The following is a 26304-nucleotide window of genomic DNA, read 5'->3' on the forward strand; positions in this document are numbered from 1 at the left end:
GGTGTGGATTTATTTTTTATCTGTCTTGCTTAGAATTCACTGGGCCTTTTAATTTTTGTGGATTGGTGTCTTTCTTCGATTTTGGAATATTCTCGGCCATTACCTATGCCTCATTTTCTTTCTTTATTCTTCCTGGACACCAACTGAGATAGTCTTATTGTAACCACTGTCTCTTATTTCTTTGTTTGCTGTCTTTTTGTTTTCTCCTTGCTATACTCTGTATAGTCAATTCTGACTTAGCTGCTAGATTATTAATTTTCTCTTCAGCTGTGTGAAATCTGTTAAACCTATTGATTAAATATTTAATTTTAATTGTATTTTTATTTTTAAGAATTCCATTTGGTTTTCTTAAGTCTGTGTCGCTTTTTATTATTTTCTTATCTTGGTAGATACTTTGTTTTATTTTATCTGTTTATTTCTTTAAATATAGTCTGCATTGTTTTATAGGGTATGTTTGGAAATGCCAACATCTGAAATCTTTTTGGGTCTGCTCCTGTTTTCTGTCATTTCTACTGGTTCTTGGTTATGGAGTGTAGTTTCCTATGTGCTTGGTTATTTTTGATTATGGTCTAGACATTTTATTTAAAATTACTTGGAATAATTTTGAGGCTTATAGTAAACATACTTTCATTTTAAGAGGAAAGTTTACTTGTTAAAGTACCTGGGAGCAGTATCAGTCAGGGAAGAACTTAAACCAAGTTTCTTAAGAGCACATACTAAAATTTTTAGTACAGTAGCTTAATAAACAGGTGTAAGACTCACATTTCAGATTTCATATTTTTGTTTCCCAAAGGAGTTATATCATTGTATATTCACAGTATTGTCATATTAATTCCTTTCAAATCAACATCTCCACTCTTGAACTTCAAATCTAAACTTAAAAAAAAAATCTTCTGGACAATTCCGTATCGTTATCTTATTGGAACCTGAAATTTAACACATTTATAATGAGTCCAATTATTATTTCCCTGCATGCTTCTACTGTTATTCTTTATTATGGTAAATGGAATGACTGTCCTCGGGTCGCTTAGGGTGCAAGCTGCGAGACCTGAGGAAAAATGATCTTTGCCTTTCAGGGCATAAGTTTGGAGCGGAAGGTTTCTAATACCTCCTGTATCTTTTTACATAGTTCTTTAAGTCTTTGCTCTTCTCCTCTCATTTCCATATTCAGTTAGGTCTTAGCTCTTATCTATTCTCTCACCCTGTTATTTCTAGCAATTTTGTTTCATCTTTCTATTTCCATAGCCACCACCTTTGTTCACATCTTCATCATTTCTGGGCCCTGATTGACCTTGGTTGTGTGCGTGCACATGTGTGCCCACACATACACACACACACACACACACACACACACACACACACACACACAGAGCTATATTTGATATGGCTAAGGACTTGAACTGGGGGACAATAGAAATGATAAGGAACCTACTTAGAAAGCAGGTGAGAAAATTGTTAGTTTACATGAGAAGTTTTGATAGCCTGAACTGAAGTCGTTGCAATAGAGGAAAAGGAGAGCATAGAGAGAGATTGGATAGGGAGAGTATGAGAAAGGGAGAATATCTAAGAATAATTCCCAAGTTTGTGGCTTAGGTGATTGGATAGAAGAAGGTATATTCACTGAGTTAGGGCCCAGCTCAGGATGAGAAGGTGGAAAGGTAGATTTGGGGTGGAAAGGTAAGTTCAGACATAGATGCATGTTGAGTTTAAAATGATTTCAGTAGATCCAGGTACAGATACCTTATTTAAAAAAATAGATTATTCAAGTCAGGAGCTTAGGAAAGATGAGGGAGCTAGAGATTTGGGGAGTCATTAGAGAATGGGTGATAGCTGATATCATGGTTTTGACCGAGGTGTTCTAATGTAGTATCTCTAGGGCCTAGAGATAATGGATCTAATGATTCATTCTTCAGGGTCCTAAAGTTCTATGAGAATTTTCTAACTTTGTGTTTTCATCTTGGTGATAAATTATAAATAAATTAGTATAAGCACATTCTGGATCGTCTGAATGACTACCATAGTATTGCAGATTTTTGTACCCGTATTTGTGTTTGAATTGTTGCTTAAGTGACCATCAAAAGAGACCACATGTATGGTAGACAAATCTGCATTAGAACTTACATCAGGCTGAAGTGTAGTAATGTAAAACTAAGAAAATCATCTTCAACCTTAGTATTCATACTGAATTACTTTGCTATTAAATTTTTCTTTTGTAGTGATAATTACGGGTGAAAGGTGTTTTCATAGAATTTCTAAGTAACTGAAATCTTATAATGAAGCTTTGGTTTGAAATCATGAAAAAGACGTAGAGCAATTGAGTAGTGTATTACTTTGTCACAAACTGTTAAAGAACATAGGGCTGACATGTAGATTATGTGTTTACACCAAGTGAAGGCCTCATAAGATGTCATGGTATACTCTGAATAAGGTATTTCATGGTAGCTTGAAGAGAGAAAAGTGATGGGAGAGCCGACTGATCATGTGGCCCATTGTGGGTGTGTGTATATATATGTATTGTGGGTGGATATGTGTGTATATATGTATGTATGTATATGTATGTTATATATATATGCAAATTATATTTTTGTGAGCAGTTACATTGCATGGATCGCCATTTGTTTCTATAAATACCAATTTGTAACACTTATTATTAGTAGTATTATTAGCAGTAAGTTCTATGACATTTTCACTGAGTATTTTAATTTTTAGAATTTTGTTTTGGGGTGTACTAATAAATTGATTATCCCATCAACATTAATGAAGCAGTGATTTAAAGCCAGTTCATTGTTTACAGAAGAAAAATAATGAAGATTATTTAAAAATCTTGGCTATTAACTGGAACATACAACACATAAATAATTCCTTCTACTCTTTTACCCCAGCACTGGTGATTAGTTGTAGCAATGTTATCTCACCTATCACTTTAAATGAATGTTGATTCCATTTTTATTGGCTTTAAAATTTTTGTTAGTTTTTAAGTGATAAATTTTATTTTGTGGTTGTAGAAGAGCTGTAAACAAAAGGAATGTATACAGTTGACCCTTGAACAACATGTTTTTGAACTGCGAGGGTCCACTTATGTGTGGATTTTTTTCACTAAATACGTACTTCCATACTATATGATCCATGGTTGGTTGAATCCAAGGATCTGGAGCCTCGGATACGAGGGCCTACTGTATAGTTATAGGTGAATTTTCAACTGCAGTGAGGGTCAGTGCTCCTAAGTCTTCATGTTTAAGGGTCAGTTAACTTAATTTTATGCTTATACATTTAAAAAAAATTTATTTATTTATTTTTGGCTGTGTTGGGTCTTCGTCACTGCGCGCGGGCCCCCCCCAGTTGAGGCAAGCGGGGGCTACTCTCCGTTGCGGTGTGTGGGCTCCCACTGCGGTGGCCTCTCCCGTTGTGGAGCACAGGCTCTAGGTGCATGGGCTTCAGTAGTTGTGGCGCCTGGGCTTCAGCAATTGTGTCTCGTGGTCTCTAGAGCGCAGGCTCAGTGGTGCATAGACTTAGCTGCTCTGCGGCATGGGGGATCCTCCCGGACCAGGGCTTGAACCCATGACTTCTGCATTGGCAGGCGGATTCCTAACCACTGCACCACCAAGGAAGCCCGCTTATACATATTTAAGGAAGCACCAAATTAAGTCAACGCTGGGGTCTGTAAGAATTTTTTTTTCCTTCAGGAGAGGTTCATATATTATCTGAAGTCCAGGAAACACTGACCTAGAAAAATGAACTAAGTGAGAAATTTTAGGGTCAGAATTATTGTTCTGGATAACAAAACTCTGATCAAAGTTTTCAGAATTGTTTTCTTTTTTTTTTTTTACTTAGTCTGAAAGTTATCTGAAAACTTCTCTTTTAATTTTTGTCAATTTCTTTTTCCTAGTCTCATAGTTTGTTGGGGGAAGTTTCTGCTTATTAGTTTTACATATTTTGTTGGCATTATTAAGGAATAGTTAACTCCATCTCCTTCTCCCTCACCCCTCCAACAATAAAGAACAAAGAAAATGTACTTTTCTATTGTGTTCTTAGGAAAAAGTCTCCCCTAGGTTTTGGTCATCTTTTTCTTTTATAGTTTTATTGAAGCTTTACTGATGTACAATAAACTGCTTATGTTTAAAATACACAACTTAATGAGTTTTGACATGTAAGCACCTGTGAAACCATCACACCCATCAAGATAGCAAACATTTCCATCACTCCAGAGATCCCTCATGCCCCTTTGTAGTCAGTCTTCTCCCTTGCACCAGCCTGAAGCGACCACTGACCTGCTTTCTATAACTGTAGATTAGATTTGACTGCTCTAGAATTTCATGTTAAGTGGGATCTATACTATGTACATTTTTGTCTAGCTACTTTTAGTCGGCATAATGATTTTGAGATTCATCCATGTTGCGTGCATCAATAGGTTTTTTTTTAAATTGTTGAGTACATTTTATGGAAATACCTACAATTTTTTAAATCCATTCACTTGTAGATGAACATTTGGATGTTTCCAGGTTTTGGCTATTAAAAATAAAGCAGCTATGAATATGTGTGTAAGGTTTATGTATGGAAATATGCTTTTATTTTCCTTGAGTAAATACTTAGTAGTGGAATGGCTGGCTTGTATGGTAGGTGTATGTTTAACTTTTTAAGAAACTGTTTTCCAAAGTGATTGTACCATTTTATATTCCCATCAGCAGTATAAGAAAATTCCAGTTGCTCCACATCCTTGATAACACTTGCTGTGATCAGTCTTTGTAATCTTAGCCATTCTAGTGGATGTGTGTAGTGGTTTCTCATTGTGGTTTTAATTTGAGTTTTCCTAAGTACTAATGATTTGGAGCATGTTTCCTTGTGTTTATTTTCCATCCATACATTTTCTTTGGCAAAGTGTCTGTTTAAATCTTTAAATGAATTGCCACCTTATTTGATTATAAGAGTCTGTTATGTATTCTGAATACAAGTTTTTTCTTGGGTATGTATTTTGCATATATGTTCTCCCAGTTGGTGGCTTGTCTTAATTTTCTTAGTAGTATATTTTGAGAAACAAACATTTAGAATTTTGATAAATTCTAGTTTATTGATTTTTTTTTTCTGTGTGTAGTTTGTACTTTGTTCTATTTAACAAGTCTTTAACTCAAGATTACTGAGATCTTCTGTTTTCTTCTAGAAATTTTGTAGTTTTAGCTCTTACATTTAGGTCTCTGTTTCATTACAGGTTAATTTTTGTATATGGTGTGCAATAACATCTGAGGTTCCTTTTGATTTTTTTTGCATATGTCTGTCCAGTTGATCCAGTACCATTTGTTAAAAGATTATCCTTTCCTCATTGAGTTGCCATTGGCACTTTTGTCTTATATCAATGGACCTTATATGTGTAGGTCTACTTTGGACTTTTCTGTTTCTTTGATCTCTGTTTATACTCCAGTATCAAACTCTTGATTAGTAGAGCTTTATGATAAGCCTTGAAATTAGGTGCAATTTCTCCAACTTTGTTCTTCTTTGTAAAAATTTATTGATTGTTCTAGGTCCTTTGCATTTACATACGGATTTTAGATTCAACTTGTTACTCTCTATAGAGAAGTCTGGTACGATTTTCATTGGGATTTCATTGTATTTCTAAATCAATTTGGAAAGAATTGACACTTTAATAATATTGATTCTTCTGATCCATGACCATGATATATATCTATCTAGTCTTCTTTGAACATTTCTTTGCAGTGTGTTGTAGTTTTCAGCATGCAAGTCTTGCCGTCTTCTTTTTTTCTTTTTAATTTTAGCCCTAAGTATTTAATATTTTTGATGCTTCTTTAAATGGTATGTTTAAAATTTCAATTTCCAATTGTTTTTCACTCATATGTAGAAATACAATTGGTACTTATATATAGATGTTGTATCCTGGAAACCAGTTGAACTCACTTAGCTTTTTTGTAGATTCCTTAGGCTTTTCTATATAGTGTTTATAGAGTCTGCAATAAAGATAGTTTTACTTCTTCGTTTTCATTCTATGTGCCTTTTGTTTGTTCTGCTTACTTTATTGCACTGTGTCCTTCAGTAACAATATTGAATAAAAGTGGTGAGTGTTGGCATCTTTGCAATGTCCCAGATCTTACAGAGATTCGGTCTTTTGTTAATTGGTATGATGATAATTGTAGGTGTTTGATGATGTCCTTTATCAGACTGAGGAAGTTCCTTTTATTTCTAGTTTGATGAGAGTTCTTAGGATGAGTAGGTGTCAGGTTTTATAGGCCTTTTCTGTATCTATTGATATGATCATATGTTTATTCTTCTTTAGACTGTTAATATGATGAATTACCTTGTTTTCTCAAATGTTAACCTGACTTTACATTTCTTGGATAAAACCTTCCTATACTTTTTATAGCTGGTTACTGCTCTTGTCTTTTCTTTTTTGTAATGTCTTTGCCAAAGAAAAATGAGAAATTTGCAAAAGCACTTCTTGTAGCATATCAAATACAGAGGTTGTCTTGAGGGAAAGCACTGTGCAGTTGTTTGAGTTGTGAACTGAACTAGCCACTTTTTTTTGTTTTGTTTTTTTGGTGGAACATCATTTTTACTTGAAAGAAAGACTGAATAACTCTGGTTATTCAGCCTTGAATGTTGCAGACATTTTCTTGTAATGCCTTCAAGGAAAAACAACTGGCAGTGTTTGTTGCTAATGTTACAGTTTAAGCTTTCAAGTGAAAATTAGAATTTGGAAATCTTGTCTGCTACCATGAGCTTGCTAGTTTCCCAGTGCTTAAGACCTTTCTGATGAGGTTGGTGGTAATATTAACAAATATAATTTTAAAAATATTGTATAATAAAATGTATTACATTTGGAAGGCCTACTATATAACTCAGTGAACCAGCATTTTCCAAATGACTAATGCATGATCTTAGAAAATTTCGAGTGGGTTAAAAGAGCCATTGAAAGTGTAATATAGGGGCTTCCCTGGTGGCACAGTGGTTGAGAATCCGCCTGCCAATTCAGGGGACACGGGTTCCATCCCTGGTCTGGGAAGATCCCACATGCTGCAGAGCAACTAAGCCCGCGAGCCACAACTACTGAGCCCATAAGCTGCCACTGCTGAAACCCATGTGCCTAGAGACCATGCTCCGCAACCAGAGAAGCCACCACAATGAGAAGCCCGCACGCCGGAACGAGGAGTAGCCCCTGCTCACCGCAATTAGAGAAAGCTCGTGCACAGCAACGAAGACCCAACACAGCCAAAAATAAATAAATAAAATAAATTAATTTTTTTAAAAGTGTAATATAGTATAGACCAGTGAATTTTATTGTATCAGAGTACAAGTTCATTGATATAATTATCAGACTGCATTGCAGCATTATAGTATCACAGAAGAATATCCACAATTATCAGAATACTCCTGTTTTACAACTACCTATCTGAATTGCAGTAGATAGAACGAATACAGACTCAGGTATGAAAATCCATTTGTCGTCTATTGAGCCAGACATAAAGGAGATTTGCCAAAATGTAAAAACAATGCCACTTTTCTTACTAAACTATTTTGTTTGAGAAAATATAGCTATTTTTATAAAAAATTTTATTTAACATGTAATGTGTTTGTTGTCTTTAAATGAGTAAATAAGTATTTTTAAAATTTATGAGGTTGAAATTTCATATGATAAATATCCATGTAACACAAATATATAAAAGTTCTTGGGGATCCTGAGACTACGAGGTTTGAGAAATGCTGATCTAGAATAGTGCCTAGCATGTAGTAAGCAATTAGTAGACGTTTGAATGCTTCTTGACCATGTCACTTTTATAATTTACCTGTCTTTTCAGTACCACATGCACTTGATAATGTATCTTTTCTGTGTGCCTTTGTTTCATACTCTAGCAACCAAGTTGTTTTTATATATTTTATCCTGGTACTGCGATTCTCTTTTCCTTGCCTTTGCCCACGCCTGGATGTTGGGCAAGGCAATGAAAAGGATTGATGCAGGAGTGCCGTCGTATTTTGGAAAGTGTGCTGATTTATTGAGTGAGAAGAAGATAGATGAGCAGCTCCTGACTGAACATGACATTGATATTGGTATAATAGACTGGTTTAAGGTCATCATTCACATAGTCACAAAATTAGATTTAAAAATAACTTCAGTTGGTTATACCCTGAAATGTAACGAGATAACTGATATTTAGTGATTGTTCTAGGTATTATAGATACCTCGCCATTTTGTGTGCATATTGATAATATATTTTGAACATGTTGAATACTTTTATTTTAATGGATTTAGCTCATAAATATAGTATACTGCTCTAATTTATCCTAAGTAATTTATATGTATTTATATAGCTGGTATCTTCAAAATTGAGGAAACATTAAAGAATTCTTAAAAAGAGGAATTTAGAAAGTCTTATTTATAACAGGGGCTCATAATTAACTGTGCATGCTTGAACATATATATAAAAGGCATTCTGTGAAACAGTTTTGCGGTCTCATGGAAATTTAAAAACAGATGAACAATCCTGCAGTATAATTGAAACTAGAAACAGTAATAAACCTAAGCACTTTAAAAATGATAGCATCTACCGAATTGTATCAATAGTTGTTTGCCTTTCTAGCGTTATTCAGTGACGTGGTATCCTATTACTGAAAATGTTCACTGATTGCTGTACAGATTGCTGTGGCTCAACTAGGTATTGAACATACAGGGTTGGGTAATATATGACCCCTGTAGTAGACAAGGAGATATGCTACCCAGATTCCCCTTCAAAGAAGGGCTCATTGTCCAGCTATGAGGAGTGCGGATTACCAGGTAGCCCCTTCTGCACACATCTCTAGGGTCTGTCTTACCTGCAGAGCTACCTCCCTCAAGGTCATGATCTCCCTGGAGCAGCATACATTTGCATGCTGAGCTAGAAAGAGGTTTAAAGACGCTAGAAAGAGGTTTAAAGACCTGACCATTTCATCCCATCACAGAGCACTATGATGGACAGTATTTGATTCGGGGCTTCCCACTTGGTTGGCTGAAATTTTGTTGGCCTATATCACAGTTTGAGTTCTGCCCAAACTTTCTTTCTTTGCCTTCCTTTCACAGATACTGATCTCTAATAAACATTTTGTACTCCAAACACCACCTCGCCTCTACTTTGGAGAAGCCAACCTGCAATAGCTCCTGATCTCATAGAACTAATATACTGGGAGGAAATATATGTTAAACAAGAGATTTAATACGTGATTAATGTTATATAGAAGCATAGGGTGCTATGGTAGTGTGTATAAAAAGAAGCCAAGCCTGGTTATTATATTGTTTTGGGGTGCTATTATATTGTTTTGAGCAGCGTGAACCTTGGGCATGGTACTGACTTTTCCAAGCCAGTTTTTTCTTCCCTTTTTTTTTTTAAATTTATTTATTTATTTATTTTTGGCTGCGTTGGGTCTTTCTCTAGTTGCGGTGAGCGGGGGCTGCTCTTGGTTGCGGTGCGCGGGCTTCTCATTGCGGTGGCTTCTCTTGTTGCGGAGCACGGGCTCTAGGCATGTGGGCTTCAGTAATTGTGGTGAGTGGGCTCAGTAGTTGTAGTGAGCGGGCTCTAGAGTGCAGGATCACGGGCTTAGTTGCTCCACGGCATGTGGGATCTTCCCAGACCAGGGCTCGAACCCGTGTCCCTTGCATTGACAGGCGGATTCTTAACCACTGTGCTGCCAGTGAAGTCCCCCAAGCCAGTTTTTTCATTTGTAACATGGAAATGACACATGGTCTCCCATCCTTTAGGCAGCTAACCTGGGATTGCTCACATGGCTGGGAAAAGATTCCAAGCAGCAAGAGAGTGAGCCCAATGCACAAACGTTTTTCAAGGCCTTCCTTGTGTCAATTTGCTAATATCTTGGCCAAGCCTTGATTCAAGGATGGAAAAACAGACTCTGCATCTCCATGGGAGAATTTGTAAAATAAGTGTAATTGTGTGTGCATGAAAAAAATTACAACGTAATGCCTGATATATTATAGTAGTAGTTAACATTTATTGAGCACTTTTTGTGATTTATACTTAGTAAGAGGACTGTGGATTATACAGTTGGACTATTGTATTTAATATATTGTATCTCAGTATGAAATATAAAAGAAGAAATTCATTTGGAGAATTTGGTATATTCTTTTGCTATCTTAAAATAATATTTTATGATGGGAACAGTTTGCAAATAAAGCTGTCTTGCTCTTTTTTCTTTTTCTCTGCAGTAAGAAAAATGGAAAACCACCATTACGGAACAATGAGGTAAAATTTATGTTGTCTACTCTTCGGGATTTCGTGCATTTATTTCATTTGTTTCATTATATATTTTTGAATTAGGATAAAATCACAGAATTTAAGAATTAGAAGGGAACTTAAATATCATCTCTAATCCACTACATATTATAGGAATTCTTCCTAAAATAGGAATCCTTGGTAGGTGACTTTTCGTATTTACTTGAATCTGTTCATTTGTTGGAAAGTACTACCTAGGAGATAGCCATAACTGTATTAGTTCAAGTCCATGATGGAATTAATCTTCCCTCTCTAAGCCTCTATTTTGTCATTTGTAGAAACACAGGACAAGTTTACTCTATTTTCTCTTAATAGACTCTCATATTGTTTGAAGATGGTTGTATTTTCTGAATCTTTTTCCCTCGCTAAGCAATCCTCATTCCTTCAAGTGTTTCTCAGGTGACATGGTTTCTAATTGTTCTTCAATTATGTATACATTCCTCTGGATCTATACTAGTTAGTTCCTCTAGACATTATGTTTAGGATAGAATGTAGTCTGTGGTCTATAGAATGTAGTCTAATGTAGACGTGGTCTGACTAGCGTGGAATGCATCAGCACTACTACATTTCTTGATATGAACATCATGTTGCTAAAATTCAGCCTAAAGTTGCTTTTACTTCTTTAGCCATTACTTCTGTTTATATTAAGTGGAGTTTGTGATAAATTGTAAGCCTTCAGGTGTCTTTCTGATGAACAGCTCTTTTGACACACGTCTGTATTCATCAGTTGATTTCTTTATTTCTTTTTTTAATGACAATTTTATTGAGATGTAATTCATATACCATAAAATCCATCTATTTAAGTGTACAATTCAGTGGTTTTAGTATGTTCACAGAGTTGTACAGCCATCACCACTAATTTTAGAAAATTTTCAATTCCCCAGGAGGAAATTCCATACACATTAGCAGTCATTCCTCATTACCCTCTCCTCCTGGCCCTTGGTAACCACTGATCTACTTTCTGTCTCTATTGATTTGCCTATTTTGGACATTTCATATAAATAGAATCATGTAATATGTGGCCTTTTGTGACTGGCTTCTTTCACTTAACATGATGTTTTCAAGGTTCATATGTATTGTTGAATGTATCAGTATTTCATTCTTTTTTATTGCTGAATAGTATTTCATTGTTTAGATATACCACATGTATTTATCCATCAGTTGAGGGAAATTTAAGTGGTTTCCCCCTTTTGGTCATTATGAATAATGCTGCTATGAACATTCATGTACAAGTTTTTGTGTGGACATATGTTTTCATTTCTCTTGGGTATATACTTAGGAGTAGAATTGCTAGGTCATATGGTAACTCAGTTGTTTCCCTGTAAATGTCAGCCTATAGGGTCTATACTATTAGTCTATTCTATAATGTCTATTCTGTTACTGTAATTTTCTTTTTTTTCTTTTTGGCCACACTGCACAGCTTGCGGGATCTCAGTTCCCTGACCAGGGATTGAACCCGGGCCATGGCAGTGAAAGCCTGGAATCCTAACCACTAGGCCACCAGGGAACTCCCTAGTATAATTCTGAATATAATTCTAACATCTAGTGTGTTAAGTGGAAGGTATTATCTACAAATTTAATTTGTCTTCTCTATCTTCCTCACAATTGCTGATAGTATTGACTAGGTTAGGACCAGAAAATTCCTCTGTGCCATCTCTTAATCTTTGTTTTTTTGGTTCTGGTTTATTCAGCTGTGACTATATCCAGCTGCAGAAAAATCTGGTCTTTATTTCTCCATTAAGGCCACAATAGTTTTATAAGAAACATCAAATTCCTTGATTAATTTGTTAATTCATTTATTAAGTCAGCCTGTCAAAAAATATTGATTGAGCCCCTCATATATGCCTGGCATTGTTCTTGGTTCTGCGTGTATAGCAGTTAACAAAAGTTCCTACCCTCATGGAGCTTAATGTTGTGCATGTCAGCTAATATACTAGCACAGTATCCTTAACAAAGAAGGGAATTAGAAGGCTTTGACATGACTTCTTCCTAGTAAACTTCTGCTGGCTTCTAGGGATTAGCGTCTCTTAGGTCTTCCTAAACCCTCAATATTAATGTCTATTCTCTGAATATCCTGGAGATGGACATCAAAATTGCTGTTCTCCAGTTTCCATAATCTTTGAAAAATGGGACAAGATATGCTTATCTCCAGTCATTTGGCAAATTTCCATCTTCATAATCTCTTATATCTAAATTATACCTGAGTAATCAAACCTTAGTTATCTTAGTTATAGCTACTATTTGTATACCACCGTATCTGAAAGTTCTAGGACATCAGTGAAACTATCCAGTACAGCAGTATTCATTCACTCATATTTTAATTTTTCCTATTTTTTTGTACATTTAAAAATATATATACTTGTTTGCTAGTCATATAGTGTAAGCAAAATAAATTTAGTTTAGATCAAACGGTTGGCCAAAAAAAAGGTTTAAGGCAGTGTACATCCTGATACCACATTTGTGAAATGTATAGGAAGTGCACACACAGACATATGCTGAAATGAAATTTGTAAGAGATGTGCCACATATTAACAGTTGATGTCTCTCAGTGGTAGCTATAGGCTCCTTATTTTTGCTCATCAGAATTTTCTAATTTTACGACAGTGAATGTGTGTCACTTATGAGGGGACGCAATTGAAAAGAACTTTTTATTGAAATTTTTTATAATCTTTGGTGGGATGGGTTGAGGTGAGACAAGTTTCCTAAGACATGAGATTTAAGGAGAAAAAAATTTAGATAGAGAATAGTATAAAGAGATAGTTGACTTGTTTTAAAATATTTATTCTTTTTGATGTAATACACAGGGTATAAAATTCAAAATATACAAAGGTAGCACTGTGCTGGGTTTGGTCTTCAGCATTCCCATGCATATTTTTGTACTTTTGGGGTGTGCGTATATCTCCATAAACAATATAGGTAGAATTATTTTGCTTATTGAAAAATTTTATAAGTTGAATCATTGTACTATCGTTCTCCTTTTTTTTCAGCATAATGTTTTTTTAAGATCCATCTATATTGATAGCTATAGATCTAGTTAACTAACCACTCTATAGTATTCTCTTGTATGAATATGAGCTGCTTCCTTTTTTACAGTTGTGTAGAATCTTCATTGCATAAATTTACCATGATTTATGTAATATCTCATAATTGATGTACATTTAGGTTTTTAATTTTATAGTATTATAAAACAATGTGCAAGTTTTTTCATTTATGTGTTTAAGCATATGTTCAGGAATATCTCTAGGATAAGTTTCTAAAAGTAAATTTGCTGGGTTTTACATTTTGCAATGAGTGTACATTTTATATTATGATAGATGCAACATAATAGTTATGTTGATTTATACTTCGTCTAACAATATACAGAAATGCTTACACTTTTGTCAGCACCACATGACCTTTTATTTGCTATTTCAAACATCTGTCTTTTCTGGTCAGTTCTGGTTCATGTCACCTTTCTAAGTTGATTGACACATCAATAGGAACTTCTCGTTGCCCTTTGACCTTGTTGCCTCCTGAATGTTAGGTACATTTTTTTTTTTCTGACTGCATTATTACTTTAGCTTCTTAAATGGTCTTTAATGGTTGTTTTTTTTCCTATGATTTGCATGTTAGATTTATATCATAAAAGTATTTTTTATATTTTTAAAAAATTACTGGGAAGTTTAAAGGTGGGAAAGTCAATTGTGGTTAAAATGAATTCTTAGGAGAAGCTAGTAGTGTTTATGAGATGTACTGTCTCTGTAAGTATTTGCATTTAGATTGGTTTCAGGTATGACTTTTATTATGTATCAAGAATGGTACAGTGCTCGCTTCGGCAGCACATATACTAAAATTGGAATGATACAGAGAAGATTAGCATGGCCCCTGCTCAAGGATGACACGCCTGGCCCCTGACAAGGTTAGCATGGCCCCTGACAAGGATGACAGATTCGTGAAGCGTTCCATGTTTTTTTTTTAAAAAAGAATAGTACAGCATCTTGATTATTTCTTCACCCTGAGTCAGCCCTCCAGCCCAGATGTTTGGTGTTTCCTGACTTTAGGAAGTATATCGTTCCCTTTATGGATTCAAATGTAATGAAAATAATAAAGTCAGCTTTCAGACAGCTTAAGAAATAGGAGCAGTGACAACAGGGACAGAAGAAAAAGAGGAGGAGGAATTAATACCAGGTAAACTGCTAATTATATACGACGTGCTTCATTGTTACTTTCTTATAACTTTTTTTTAAACCTTCCTCATTGTTTGCCCTAGATCATTTCTTGAGAACAGCTGGAAATAGTTATCCTCTGTTTAAGTCAGAAGGTGGCCGTTTCACTTTGGAATTACTCTGTCTAAGGCTCAAGCTAGGGATGGAGAAGGTACTGACTACAGGTGGGATGAAGTGAGGTAGGGAGGCAGTGACAGGAGGGAAACGAGAGTAGAAGTCTAACTTTCTTTAAAGGTAGTTGATGTACATTGCTTTCTCTTTATTCTTTTCTTCCTATACTTTCTCAGTTTGGGGAGGTGAAAGGGGATATTTAGGTTGAAGTTGTAAGGTTTGGCTTGGGGAGAATAGGCTAGCTAGAGTAAATAGACTGTGAGTAGGGCATTTTGTGTTTTGTTCACTGGTGTGTCCCCATGGTTTAGAACAGTGCCTTGGGCCAAGTAAATATTGAATGAATGAATACATACATGTGTGAATGAAGTAGACTGGGCCTGTGACTCAGTGGGATGGGGTTTACAACCTTTGTACGGTTTGAAAGACCTGAACTCTGTTCCAGCAGTTACACGGTAGGTTGGTTCTTATCCAGTTCTTTCTGTCTTAGTCTTTCTGATCTAACTCTACACACCCAGTGCCTTCATCTCTTGTCTACAGTTCTGTACGACATGCAGTGTCTGTTTATTAGGATTACATATATAAAGCCCTTAGCACAGTGTGTGACATATGGATGGTAGCTAATTATTCTAATTCAGTACACAAAGAACTCATTTAAGGTTTATCAAGTTAGATATTAATTTAATTACAGCATATTTACAGCACAGTTTGTCTAACAAATAGAATTTACTATACCATGGGTATTTGTTTATCAAGAGCGTAGTAGTTAATACATAAGTGAGCTGTGATTATAGGAGTTGGGGAAAGGAGCTCAATTGGGGATGGGGTCCTTCTGGAGAGTCTTGCCTATTCAGAAGTTTCTTCTGCCTGTTCTTCCAGACAGCCCAAGGGTAATGAAGTAAATAACGTCCACTATACCCAGTTCGTGTCACTCTTTCCTTATCCTTGCAAATGGTTTTATAGCTCTATTTTCTTGGACCAGTGAAAATGAAGAAATATCTGAGGGTAATAAAATGATTTACTGCTCTTAATTATCGTCAGTGGTTTCCCGCTACACTGACAGTAAACTCTAAATCCTTCTATGGCTTCAGGGCTCTGTTTTTTATAGGTCCTGCCCATCTCTTCAGCGTCTCTCCTTTTGTCCCCTCTGCTCTAGCAGCACTGTCGTCTTGCTCTTCAGTGTGCATACCAATTTTATTCCTGAACTGGGTTTTGTGCTTGGTATTCCCTGTGCTTTACTACCCTCCCCCAAAGAGACCTTTCTTCTCATAGTTTTCTGGATCATTCTTTTTCTCTTGACCCTGCCTAGTCTATCTGTAACAGTTTATTTATTGGTTTATTTTTATCTGGGTTTCCCCTGCTAGAATGTGAACTGTATGAGTGAGGGAACCTTGTCTGTCTTTGAATTGGTAAGGAAGAGTGCATATTAGAAATGTTAAATGATAAATCTAGGAATCCAAAAGTTTCCTGTAATTGATAGCAGGAAAACTCCTGTTCAGGATTTTTTAAAAATTCTGTTGTTAATAAGGAAGTGGATGATGAACAAACAGTAATGAGATGGATAATGGCCATTTCTTAGCTGTCCTCTGACCTCATCTTCTACTACTTTCTCTTGCTCACAGCTCCAGCCAGATTGGCCGTTTTGTTATTAAACGAGCTTTTACCTTGGTATTTGGCATTTGCTGTTTCTTCTGTTTGCAGTGTTCTTTTTCCAGATATTTCTGCAACTTCACTTCTGAAAGGAAGTTCTCACTTCCTTATTCAGTTTTTGGTAACATCTTAGTTTCTTGAAAGCATGTTTGAATATGAAGAGCAGTACAAGACTATGTTCTTCAAATGCAGTATCCATCTTAGTAGTTGTTTATGTTGCCTTAGATGAAACATGGTTCTTTAATCTAATTTGTTATAACTATTTTAAGAGCTTTTTTTCTTTCTTTTTTTTTTAATGTATGTAGAAAGAGGGGAAAAAAGAACGAGCTGTGGTGGACAAGGTGTTTTTTTCAAGGCTCACACGAATTCTGAAAATCATGGTCCCTAGAACATTTTGTAAAGAGGTAAGTCTTATGAAACGATAATATTAAGTGTTCAACTTTAAAGCTTATGTGAGATCAGAACGATAGAATTATAAAGCCTTTGTTCTACTGCAGGTCAAGTGTCTCCTCTGTAGGTAATGAAGACTAAATTTTTGTCTAAGTCATTGCCTGTCATGCAAGTACCCTTGTTGTTCAGCGCCAGTTTTTAAATGATTTTCTCTTGTTTATGAAATATTATTATATTTTATGTGAAATACTAGAGTACTTCAGTACAGCCAGCCTAAATGGTGTTGCTTTATTTTAATATAATGCAAACGAGATTAAATTTAGAAAGACCTTTTTATTACATTAAGATGTTAACAAGTAGCATTGATATGGAATACGTTTGAGAGTTGCTTCTTCATATTTGATTAAATATGTTTTTAAGATACCTGAATTCTTTAAGTATTTTCAGGAAGTGAACTGGTTGTAAGAATAAAGTTTTGTTATTCTTTCATTTACTCTTTTGTCAAAATTATCTTTGTCATGATTTATTAAGTATTTTAATGATTAAAAAATAACATAATGCTGTGTTCTCCATCTTTAATTACCTTAATATTCTCCTTTTGTACAACTAGAAATATTATCACTGTTGACTCTTTCTCCTCCCCATACCTACCTCTCATCCTTTCAGTCACAGATACAGATCCTTTCAGTATCTGCTAATTTTTCTTTCTAAATATTCTTACCTAGATATTACAGTGTTCTTTAATTAGTCTCATTTCAAAGAATCTCTCCTTTTTATTTATTTATTTATTTATTTTGCGGTACGCGGGCCTCTCACTGTTGTGGCCTCTCCCGTTGCGGAGCACAGGGTCCAGATGCGCAGGCTCAGCGGCCATGGCTCACGGGCCCAGCCGCTCCGTGGCATGTGGGATCTTCCCGGACTGGGGCTCGAACCCGTGTCCCCTGCATCGGCAGGCGGACTCTCAACCACTGCGCCACCAGGGAAGCCCGAATCTCTCCTTTTTAAATCTTTTCTGTCAAGTTTGTCTTCTTCAAACATGATTGTTTCCCACCGTTCAAATTTTAAAAAGCATTAGGCTTGTAATCTGTTGATAGCAGGAAAAGGATAAGACATTCCAAAAGCACTATAATTCTCAAAGGAAAGGCACATTCCTCCATCACACTGGACTTGCTCTCCTTCCCCTCACTTCAGCGTCATGTCTTGTTGACTCTGCCCTTGAAAGAGACTCTAAAAAATAATTTAATAACATTTGGTTTTTTTCTAATTAGATAGAGATCCTATGTGTTTCTTGAAGAAAAATTGGAAAATGCACTTTTTAAATCTGCTTCGTTCCTTATATTTTAAATGTTTTTTCCAAGCATCCTTGAGTTTCTCTTCGATTAGTCCCTTACTTTCCATTTGTACTGTTCTCACTTGCTTGGATTATTATAATCTCTTCTCCTTTTCTAACTAGTCTTCTTTCTGAAACCCGAATAAGAACACTTGGCTTCTTTTCTCCTGTAGGGTAAATCACAACGTGACTTTGCCCTTCCTTTGCATACCATCTACTTGGAAGGTCCTTTGCTGTTTTGTAGCCAGGCCTGTGCCCTCGTACTTTCATGACACCATGTTTGTGACAACACCCCCAACAAAAACAAATAACGTTTAAAAACAGCTTAATGCTCTTTATCTTCTTTGTGAAGGCGTCCCGTGACTCTCTGGATATAATTCATTGTTTTCTCATTCTACAATCTACCTGACTTTGAAGAATCTTTATTTAAAGTACAAGCTTCTTCTCTGGAAAGATTTTTGTATTACCCCCCCCTTACCAGTTAACAGCTTAATGTTCATTTAACCTTTTAGCAGAGGTTTGCTGAATATGAAATGAATGTGAGACATTGAATAGATCTCTGGGAGTTAATAAGAAGGTAGATGGGCCTAACTTGGCCAACCTCCCAGTTCCGTCAAGGTGCATCCATGCCACAGAGCCATTTTACGAACCATCTTTGAGGGATATAAAAATACGGGCTTAACCCCAGTTCAAGAAAGTGAAATAAACTCCAGCAGAAATCACAGATAATTGGAGGTAGAGATAGAGAGATTAATTTAATCAATTTATGAAATAAAAATGCTGCATATGAACATATAGAAGTTCATCTGTATCATAAGGTGAGGGACTGCCTAAATCAAGCCTATCTTTAGTTTCTGACATATTCTATGAACCCAGTAATGGAATTATGGTGATTCTGAGGACAGCCTTTGCATCAAAAAGGCATTTCAGGACTGTCAGTAATCAAAGTTCGGCAGATTTTGCTAAATGAGACAATAAACTTGATACTTATTTAAAGAAAAAATTAAGCAAAGTATATAAAATAAAGGAAAAAATAAACTGTCTTTGTCTAATGTTACCTTTATTCCTCAAATGATTAATTTAGGATTGAGGCTGTACTTAAGGTCTGAATTAAAAGTTAGCATTACCGTTAAAGTGTCATCTACAGATAGGATTTATTAAAATCAGTAGGTTCTTCTGTTCTCAGTTTAATACCTAACTTCGAGATGGTGGGAGAGGGTAGGAAGATGGTATCTTCCTTGCTGGACAGCTCTGGCAAACGTTGGGGGAGCAGCTGTCACAACTCAGTCGTGTAGACTTTCTTTGACATTGTCTTCTTTCTTATGGATTCATTTATTACTTCCATGTTTATTACTCCCTGCCTTGTCTTTCACTTAAGGGCTGTATTTTCAGAACCTTCACCTTTTTTAAAAAACAAGATTTGTTTTGCAAAAATTACAAAAGTCATAGATGCATTTGCCTCTCAATTCCATAACTTTGAAATCAAACACCTTATCCAACAAACATTGCCCCTGCCACACACCCTCTTCTCTGACTTTAGCTTCTATGCTGCTGTCATATTTTTCCCATTTAGAAAGTTTAAGGTCACCTTTGAATGGGTGTGTGTTGCAGTTGGAGGCTGGAGGGTAGATTTTCATCCCACACAAAGACAATTGACTCCAAGCCAGCCACTCAGCCTCTCATCTCTCCCCCACAATGATCCATCTTGCCCAGCATTGCTTAAGTAATGCTCTGTAAACAACACTTTTTAATATTTTGTTCTGCCTAAAAGCTTGCAGTAGTTTTATAAGATCTGCTGGATGTGCAATACTGTAATTCATATGGTTTTAATCTATTTTTTATTTTCCATTAAATCTTTCATCTTTTTTTTTTTTACTCATAATCCTCATTTTCTCCTTTGTTTTACTTGGGTTATTTAATGTATTTCTAATGTCATAAGCCTTTTTTGCTACCTCAGACCTTTCGATCCTGCCACGTATCACATTGAAGTGATGCAAATATACTTACCTACACTGGTCTGTTTTCTTACATTTTATGTGTAAATCTTGCCTTAATAACTAAATTGAAAGCCCTGCAAGGGCAGGGGCACTATTAAGAGATTTTTCTAACAAACTGAACCAAATTTATTCTACTTAAGCAAAATTTTAGGCTTCAGTATTTGTTCTTAACTGTGTATTGGTAGTTGTCATTTTGCTTTATTAGAGTTGTATATTAAAAACATAGGACAATCACAATACACTGTGATTTAGGTAGTCTAACTTATACTGCTGGTTTCTGTCATTGACTAATTATATGAAGGCAAGTCATTTGACCTGCCTGGGATTACTTTTGAATCTGGATGAAAAATTAGATTAAATGATCTGTAAGGCCTTTTCCATTTACATTATATTTTAAACTTCTTTCAAAATTATATTTAAAAATAACCTGTAGGTAAAATGTCAGCCAACTACATTAAAGCTAGAATAAAGCTTTGAATTTAGAAACCAAAAATCTTTACCAAAGTAATGTTTCTTTTAACTTTCTAAAATGCATTTAATTAATTTACTATACCTGGTTTATTTTAGACAGGTTACTTGATACTTATTGCTGTTATGCTGGTGTCTCGAACATATTGTGATGTTTGGATGATTCAGAACGGGACACTCATTGAAAGGTACTTTTCATCTTCCTCCTGTATGTATGAAATACTGATTTGTGTCATATTTAAGTGTTACTTTAAGCAAGGAATAGATTCTAAGTTAGGTATAAATACTTAAGTCAAATTATGTCATTGTTCATTTACTTAGTAGATATTTATTGTCTCCCTTGTGCCACAGGCAGTGATAGGGATGTACCCATGAGTGAACAGGAGAGACCCTGTACCAAGCCCTGCAGAGCTGGCCGTTTATAGAGGGTCAGAGACAAGTAAACAGAAAATTATGGGACTTCCCTGGCGGTCCAGTGGTTAAGACTCCACGCTTCCACTGTAGGGGGCACAGGTCCAATCCCTAGTTGGGGAACTAAGATATCGCATGCCCCTGGGGCACGGCCAAAAAGAAAGAAAGAAAGAAAGAAAATTAATATGCAGTATAATAAATGCTGTAGTGGGAACTTAAAAAGTCACCAAGCTGGATGTCTGAAATTAATGAGATAATTTGAGGAAAATATCAAAGCATTTCAGGGAATCATGTTGAGAATGTTTATTAAACAGAAAAAAATTCTTAGACATTTTCTTCAGTTTCTGAAGTTAGTGCTTTATATATTTTTTCATTATAGTCTTTGTACGTATATTAATCACTGCAATTGATGATTTGGAATTTAAAAACAAAAAAACAGTTGGGATATTAACATTTATCTGTTAATAAAGATATTAACAAAGGTATTGGTATCCTCATGATACCAATTTGAATGTCAGTAAAACATTTTTTCTTGGAATTTTGTTTCCTGGCATGCAGTATTTTATCAGAAAATTTCTTAAAGTACTTAGTATAATGTAACTGTTTGAATGACGGTACTTAAAATTTTTAAATGCTCCCAAATTTTGTAAGTTTTTTTCTGACATCCTTGATTTGTGTGTGGCTTAGAGGATTTGTAAGAGAGGCAGAATGCTTTATGCAGGTGTTTTCTGACTCATCTCTCTAGAAGGACAAAGAAGGTTATTTGCATAGGATTAAAGCCCCGACCACGTGCCTCTGAATATGTGTAAATGGTATAGACGCCAATATTCAATTCAGGGCGCCCTGAATCCTTTGGTCAGTCCCATGCCTTTTTATTTTAATCAAAGTAATATATGAAAAGCTTAAAAAGTAAAACATGAATATAGTTTAATATCAAATAGCCATACAGGACTTAATCACAAAAACATTAGTTCTGTGCCCCATTCCTCCCACCTGTAACTGTCATTCCTGGAGCCAGTTGTCTTCTGTTCTTTTTACTGTTTCATCTCTTATTTTGTCTCTGCATTTCACACTTTTTGTCTCTGTTACTTCACACAGTAACACACTTATGTTACTGTCTCTAGATTTTTCAGTCTTAGAGACTATGTGTGTATTTATTTCTCTTTTGGAAGATGAGAATTAGCTCTTTTCCACTCCTACCCATGTCTGTGCTCATTCTCTCAATGTTATATCACAGTTTTTTGTTAAATCAGAATTTATTGTTTACATGATTTTGACTTTTGTTTACAGCTGAGCCAAATGCTCTTCTTTGGTAGTTTCTTTTATATACAACTTCTTTTCCTGGCATTTATAAATTGCAGGTTTTTGTGCACATTAATTTTTTGCCTACTTCTTACTAATTCAGCTCAAGCTTATTGACAACACTATAAAATCTCAGTATTTGGGGGCTTCCCAGGTGGTGCAGTGGTTGAGAGTCCGCCTGCCAATGCAGGGGACACGGGTTCATGCCCCGGACCGGGAAGATCGCATATGCCGCGGAGCGGCTGGGCCCGTGAGCCATGGCTTCTGAGCCTGCGCGTCCGGAGCCTGTGCTCCGCAATGGGAGACGCCACAACAGTGAGAGACCTGCGTACCGCAAAAAAAAAAAAAAAAAAAAAATCTCAGTATTGTAATATGTCAAACACACTAGATAACTTACTGATTTTTATCTATTACCACCCCATACCTCTTGTTAGTTTTCTGTCTTCCGGCTCTCATTAGGATTGATTGTGCTTTAGCTTCACTAAATAGCAGTCATGTTTGAATTTACTTTTATCATGACCTTAGGAATTTTTTTCATCTTTCTTTCCTGCATTAAATAACTCCTATGTTCTGGATCTTTTGTTTTCCTCTTCCTCAGTTTACTTTCTCATTTTGGCAGATGCAGGCTTTTTCTGAGAAAAGGTTACGAGGGAAGTAAAATTTTGAGACCTTGTGGGTCTGATAAAGTCTTTTACTCTCACACTTGATAATTTAGCTGTATTTATTCATTCTAAATTGGAAATCACTTTTTTTCAGAATTTGGAAAGCATCATCCTGTTGTCTTCTATAGGGCTCTGTGGTTCTCAACCTTGGCTGCAGTATAATTAGAATCATCTGGGGAATTTGGAGACCTACTAATGCCTGGGCCCACCCCTAGAGATTCTGATTCAATCAATCATTACTTTTTGAAGCATCCCAGGTGATCCTAACCTTGATCCCAGCCAAGGTTAAAAACTACTGATCTAGCTTCCACATTTGGTGTTGAGTCCCATTCCTGTGCTGATTGCCCGCCCTTAGCAGCGGATCTTCTTTTACCTGCTTTGGAAGCTTTTATTATTTCTTTATTGTTGATGTTGTATTGCTGGTGTTATGGGAATTTCACTGAATGTTGGTGTGAATTTTTTTTCATTCCGTGTGTTTGTGCTAGGCACTAGGTGGGCTCTTTTCAATCTAGAAACTCATTCTTCATTCTGAAGAATGAAATTTTCTTGTGTTTTTAAAAAAGTTCTTCCTCTCCAGTGTTTTCTGTACTTTTTCTGGAATCTTAGTTGAGTGTTGGACTTCCTGGACTGATCTTCTGACTATAATTTCTCTACTGTTTACATCTCTGACATTTTATATTATATTCTAGGAGATTTCTTTTAACTTTATCATCCAGTGAATTTTTATTTGTTTTAATTTTATTTCCAGGAGCTATCTTTTTGTATGAATGTTCATTTTTGTAGCAGTCATTCTTTCAAGTCTGTGACTTTCAGTGTCCTTTGTTGTTCTGATCTTTGTCATTCAGTTTAGAGCTTTCCTTAAGCAGTCACTCTTGGCTGTGTATTCATATTTAACTTGCTAGAAGCCAAGTTGTGGGATTGTTGATTGTCTGGTTTCCCTGAAGGGAATTTGTAGGGGGAGTCTGGTCAGTTTTGTGTGTTTGTGCCCCAGTGAGGAATCCTCTAAGGAATTCTAAGAAGTTAAGCATGAGTGTAATTGAAGCGTTTGTTCATTGCTGCTAGCACATCAGCTTTAGCAGGATCAGTTTTGTTAAGTTCTCTTTCTATGAGCTTTGTGTACAAGTAATTTGAGTCATTTGTATGATTAATATAGAGAAGACATGTATGTCCTTTTACATGATTATAGAATTTTATATTTTTTTCCTTTGATGGCTTTACTTATTATTTAAATGCCATATCTGTTAATAAAAATACAGGCTCCCCAACTGTAGTGTTATTAATTACCTGTGACAAAAATAACAGGTTACATCCACTGTGAATAACATTATATTAGATATCTGTGTACAGTCACATGATACATATAAAGAACCCTGTACAATCATGGTATAGTATAGAAGATTATCTTTTAAAGTTTTTTCCCTTTTATTCATATTTTGTGATTTCATGTTTTTGTAACCTAAAAGAATAATATTTAATTTTCTAAGCTAGGGATTTCCAACTTTAATTAAATAGGTGCTTATTTTAATTTTCTCAAAGACTGAATGCTCTAGAGAAAATCCATCACTAAGAGTATGTGGTGCATTAATTTAATTGGTAATGATGGATAAGAGGAAAGTTATTATGTAGCATGAGCCAACTTATAATTCTACTAGACTAATCAACTTGTTGGGTACTCAGCCTTAAAATTCAGTTATGAGATGTAGAAAAAAATTAAAAAAACAAAAATTTTAAGAGTTTTTAAGAAACATATTATTTTGACATAATTTAAACTTGCAGAAAAGCTGCAAGAATAGTACAGGGAGCTTCCTTATACTCTTAACCCAAATTCACGATTCTGAAGCAGTCATTTTATTTGTTTGTTTGTTTATTGGCTGCATTAGGTCTTTGGTGCTGCGCGTGGGCTTTCTCTAGTTGCGGCGAGCAGGGGCTACTCTTTGTTGTGGTGCGCAGGCTTCTCATTGCGGTCGTTTCTCTTGTTGTGGAGCACAGGCTCTAGGTGTGTGGGCTTCAGTAGTTGCAGCAAGTGGGCTCAGTAGTTACAGCACGCAGGCCCTAGAGTGCATGGGCTTCAGTAGTTGCGGCACGTGGGCTCAATAGTTATAGCTCACAGGCTCTAGAGCACAGGCTCAGTAGTTGTGGCACACGAGCTTAGCTGCTCCGCAGCATGTGGCATCTTCCCGGACCAGGGATCGAACCCGTGTCCCCTGCATTGGCAGGTGGATTCTCAACCACTGCACTACCAGGGAAATCCTTGAAGCAGTCATTTAAAAATTAATTGTTGAGGACTTCCTTGACAGTCCAGTGGTTAAGACTGTGCACTTCCATTGCGGGGGGCATGAGTTCAATCCCTGGTCAGGGAAGATCCCGCATACTGTGCAGTGTGGCCAAAATAAATAAATAAATAAAGTTAATTGTTGAGTTTGGGTTTTTTTTGAGCACGAGCCACCTCTTTTCCTTGCTTGGCCCTGCAATAAACCTTTCTCTGCTCCTCCCCCCAAAAAACAAAAACAAAAGTTAATTGTTTATTTTCTCCTGAATAAAGATTTTTGAGCTTCTGCTGTGCATGAGATCTTTTGATATTTGGTCAAATTAAAAGTTTTAAAATATTGTGAATTCATAATATAGAACAGTTTTATTGGAAAAATTAACACATTTCTCTAACTTGCTACTAAAGGTACATTGTAAACTTTGTCTTTTCCATTTTGCCTCTTGCAAAGTATGTTTAGATTTATGTTCTTCTGCTAAAATAGAGTCACAAAGAGACTTGTTATGGTCCTTAATGTACTTAATTTTAATATCCTTTACATCTTTTAGGCTTACTTGTTAGCAGTGACTAATGACTTCGGAATGGGGCAGACTTTAATAGGGCAGACCCCTTCTTTAAGGTAGAAACTGGCAATTCTATGATATGGAAGGTAATGTTTCATATCTTGTTGCTGCTGCTGGGGAGGAAGAAATTCCCCTCTGCCCTTCTAGGTTCTTCTGGCTGGTCTAAGAATTAAATGGGCGTGAGACAGATTAACAGGAGAAAATCAAACAAAGGTTTAATAACATGTGTACATGGGAGAGACCCAGGAGAACTTAGTAACTTGCCAGAATAGCCGAAGCTCTCATGTTGAATACCATCTTCAGCTAACGACAGAGAGGATGTTGGGGGTAGGGGTTTGGGACTTCACAGGGGAGGAAGGCAATTCACATGAAGATGGAAAAGCAAATGTTTGGTAAACAAATGTTTGCTGGGCCACGTGGAGACTCTGGGACACAGCGTGGACTCTGATCTCTAGGTCCTGCCTACTTTCCCCACACATGCTTAGCCCATATGCTTTGCAGATATCTCTGATCATAGCTCTATTCTGGGAGCAGGCCCTTTTATCTAAATTCTTTAGGCAGCTAAGGGGGAGGCAAAAAGAAAGACTTCCTGAGGCTTCTGTTTCTTAAAAATAATCAGCCTAAAGTAATCCTTATGCCAAAGAAACACGTTTTGGGGTGGCAAAGTTTGTTCCCCTATACTGCCGTATGTAA

The 26304-nt window shown here is 36.0% G+C and overlaps 1 protein-coding gene across 3 annotated transcripts in view; it reads left to right on the plus strand.

The window, feature by feature from the left end:
• ABCD3 (ATP binding cassette subfamily D member 3) overlaps positions 1–26304 on the plus strand; it is an 83374-nt gene that overhangs the window by 14180 nt on the left and 42890 nt on the right. For all 3 annotated transcript variants that reach the window (XR_013824708.1, XM_079902286.1, XM_079902285.1), the window contains exons 2-4: positions 10193–10229; positions 16528–16626; positions 20507–20595. Coding sequence is in view for 2 of the 3 variants with exons in the window: in XM_079902286.1 (XP_079758412.1) it covers positions 10193–10229; positions 16528–16626; positions 20507–20595 (225 nt within the window). In the remaining variant the exon portion in view is untranslated. The remainder of the gene's footprint in view (positions 1–10192; positions 10230–16527; positions 16627–20506; positions 20596–26304) is intronic.

The sequence above is a fragment of the Stenella coeruleoalba genome (assembly GCF_951394435.1).
Source record: "Stenella coeruleoalba genome assembly, chromosome: 1".
Lineage (NCBI taxonomy): Eukaryota > Metazoa > Chordata > Mammalia > Artiodactyla > Delphinidae > Stenella > Stenella coeruleoalba.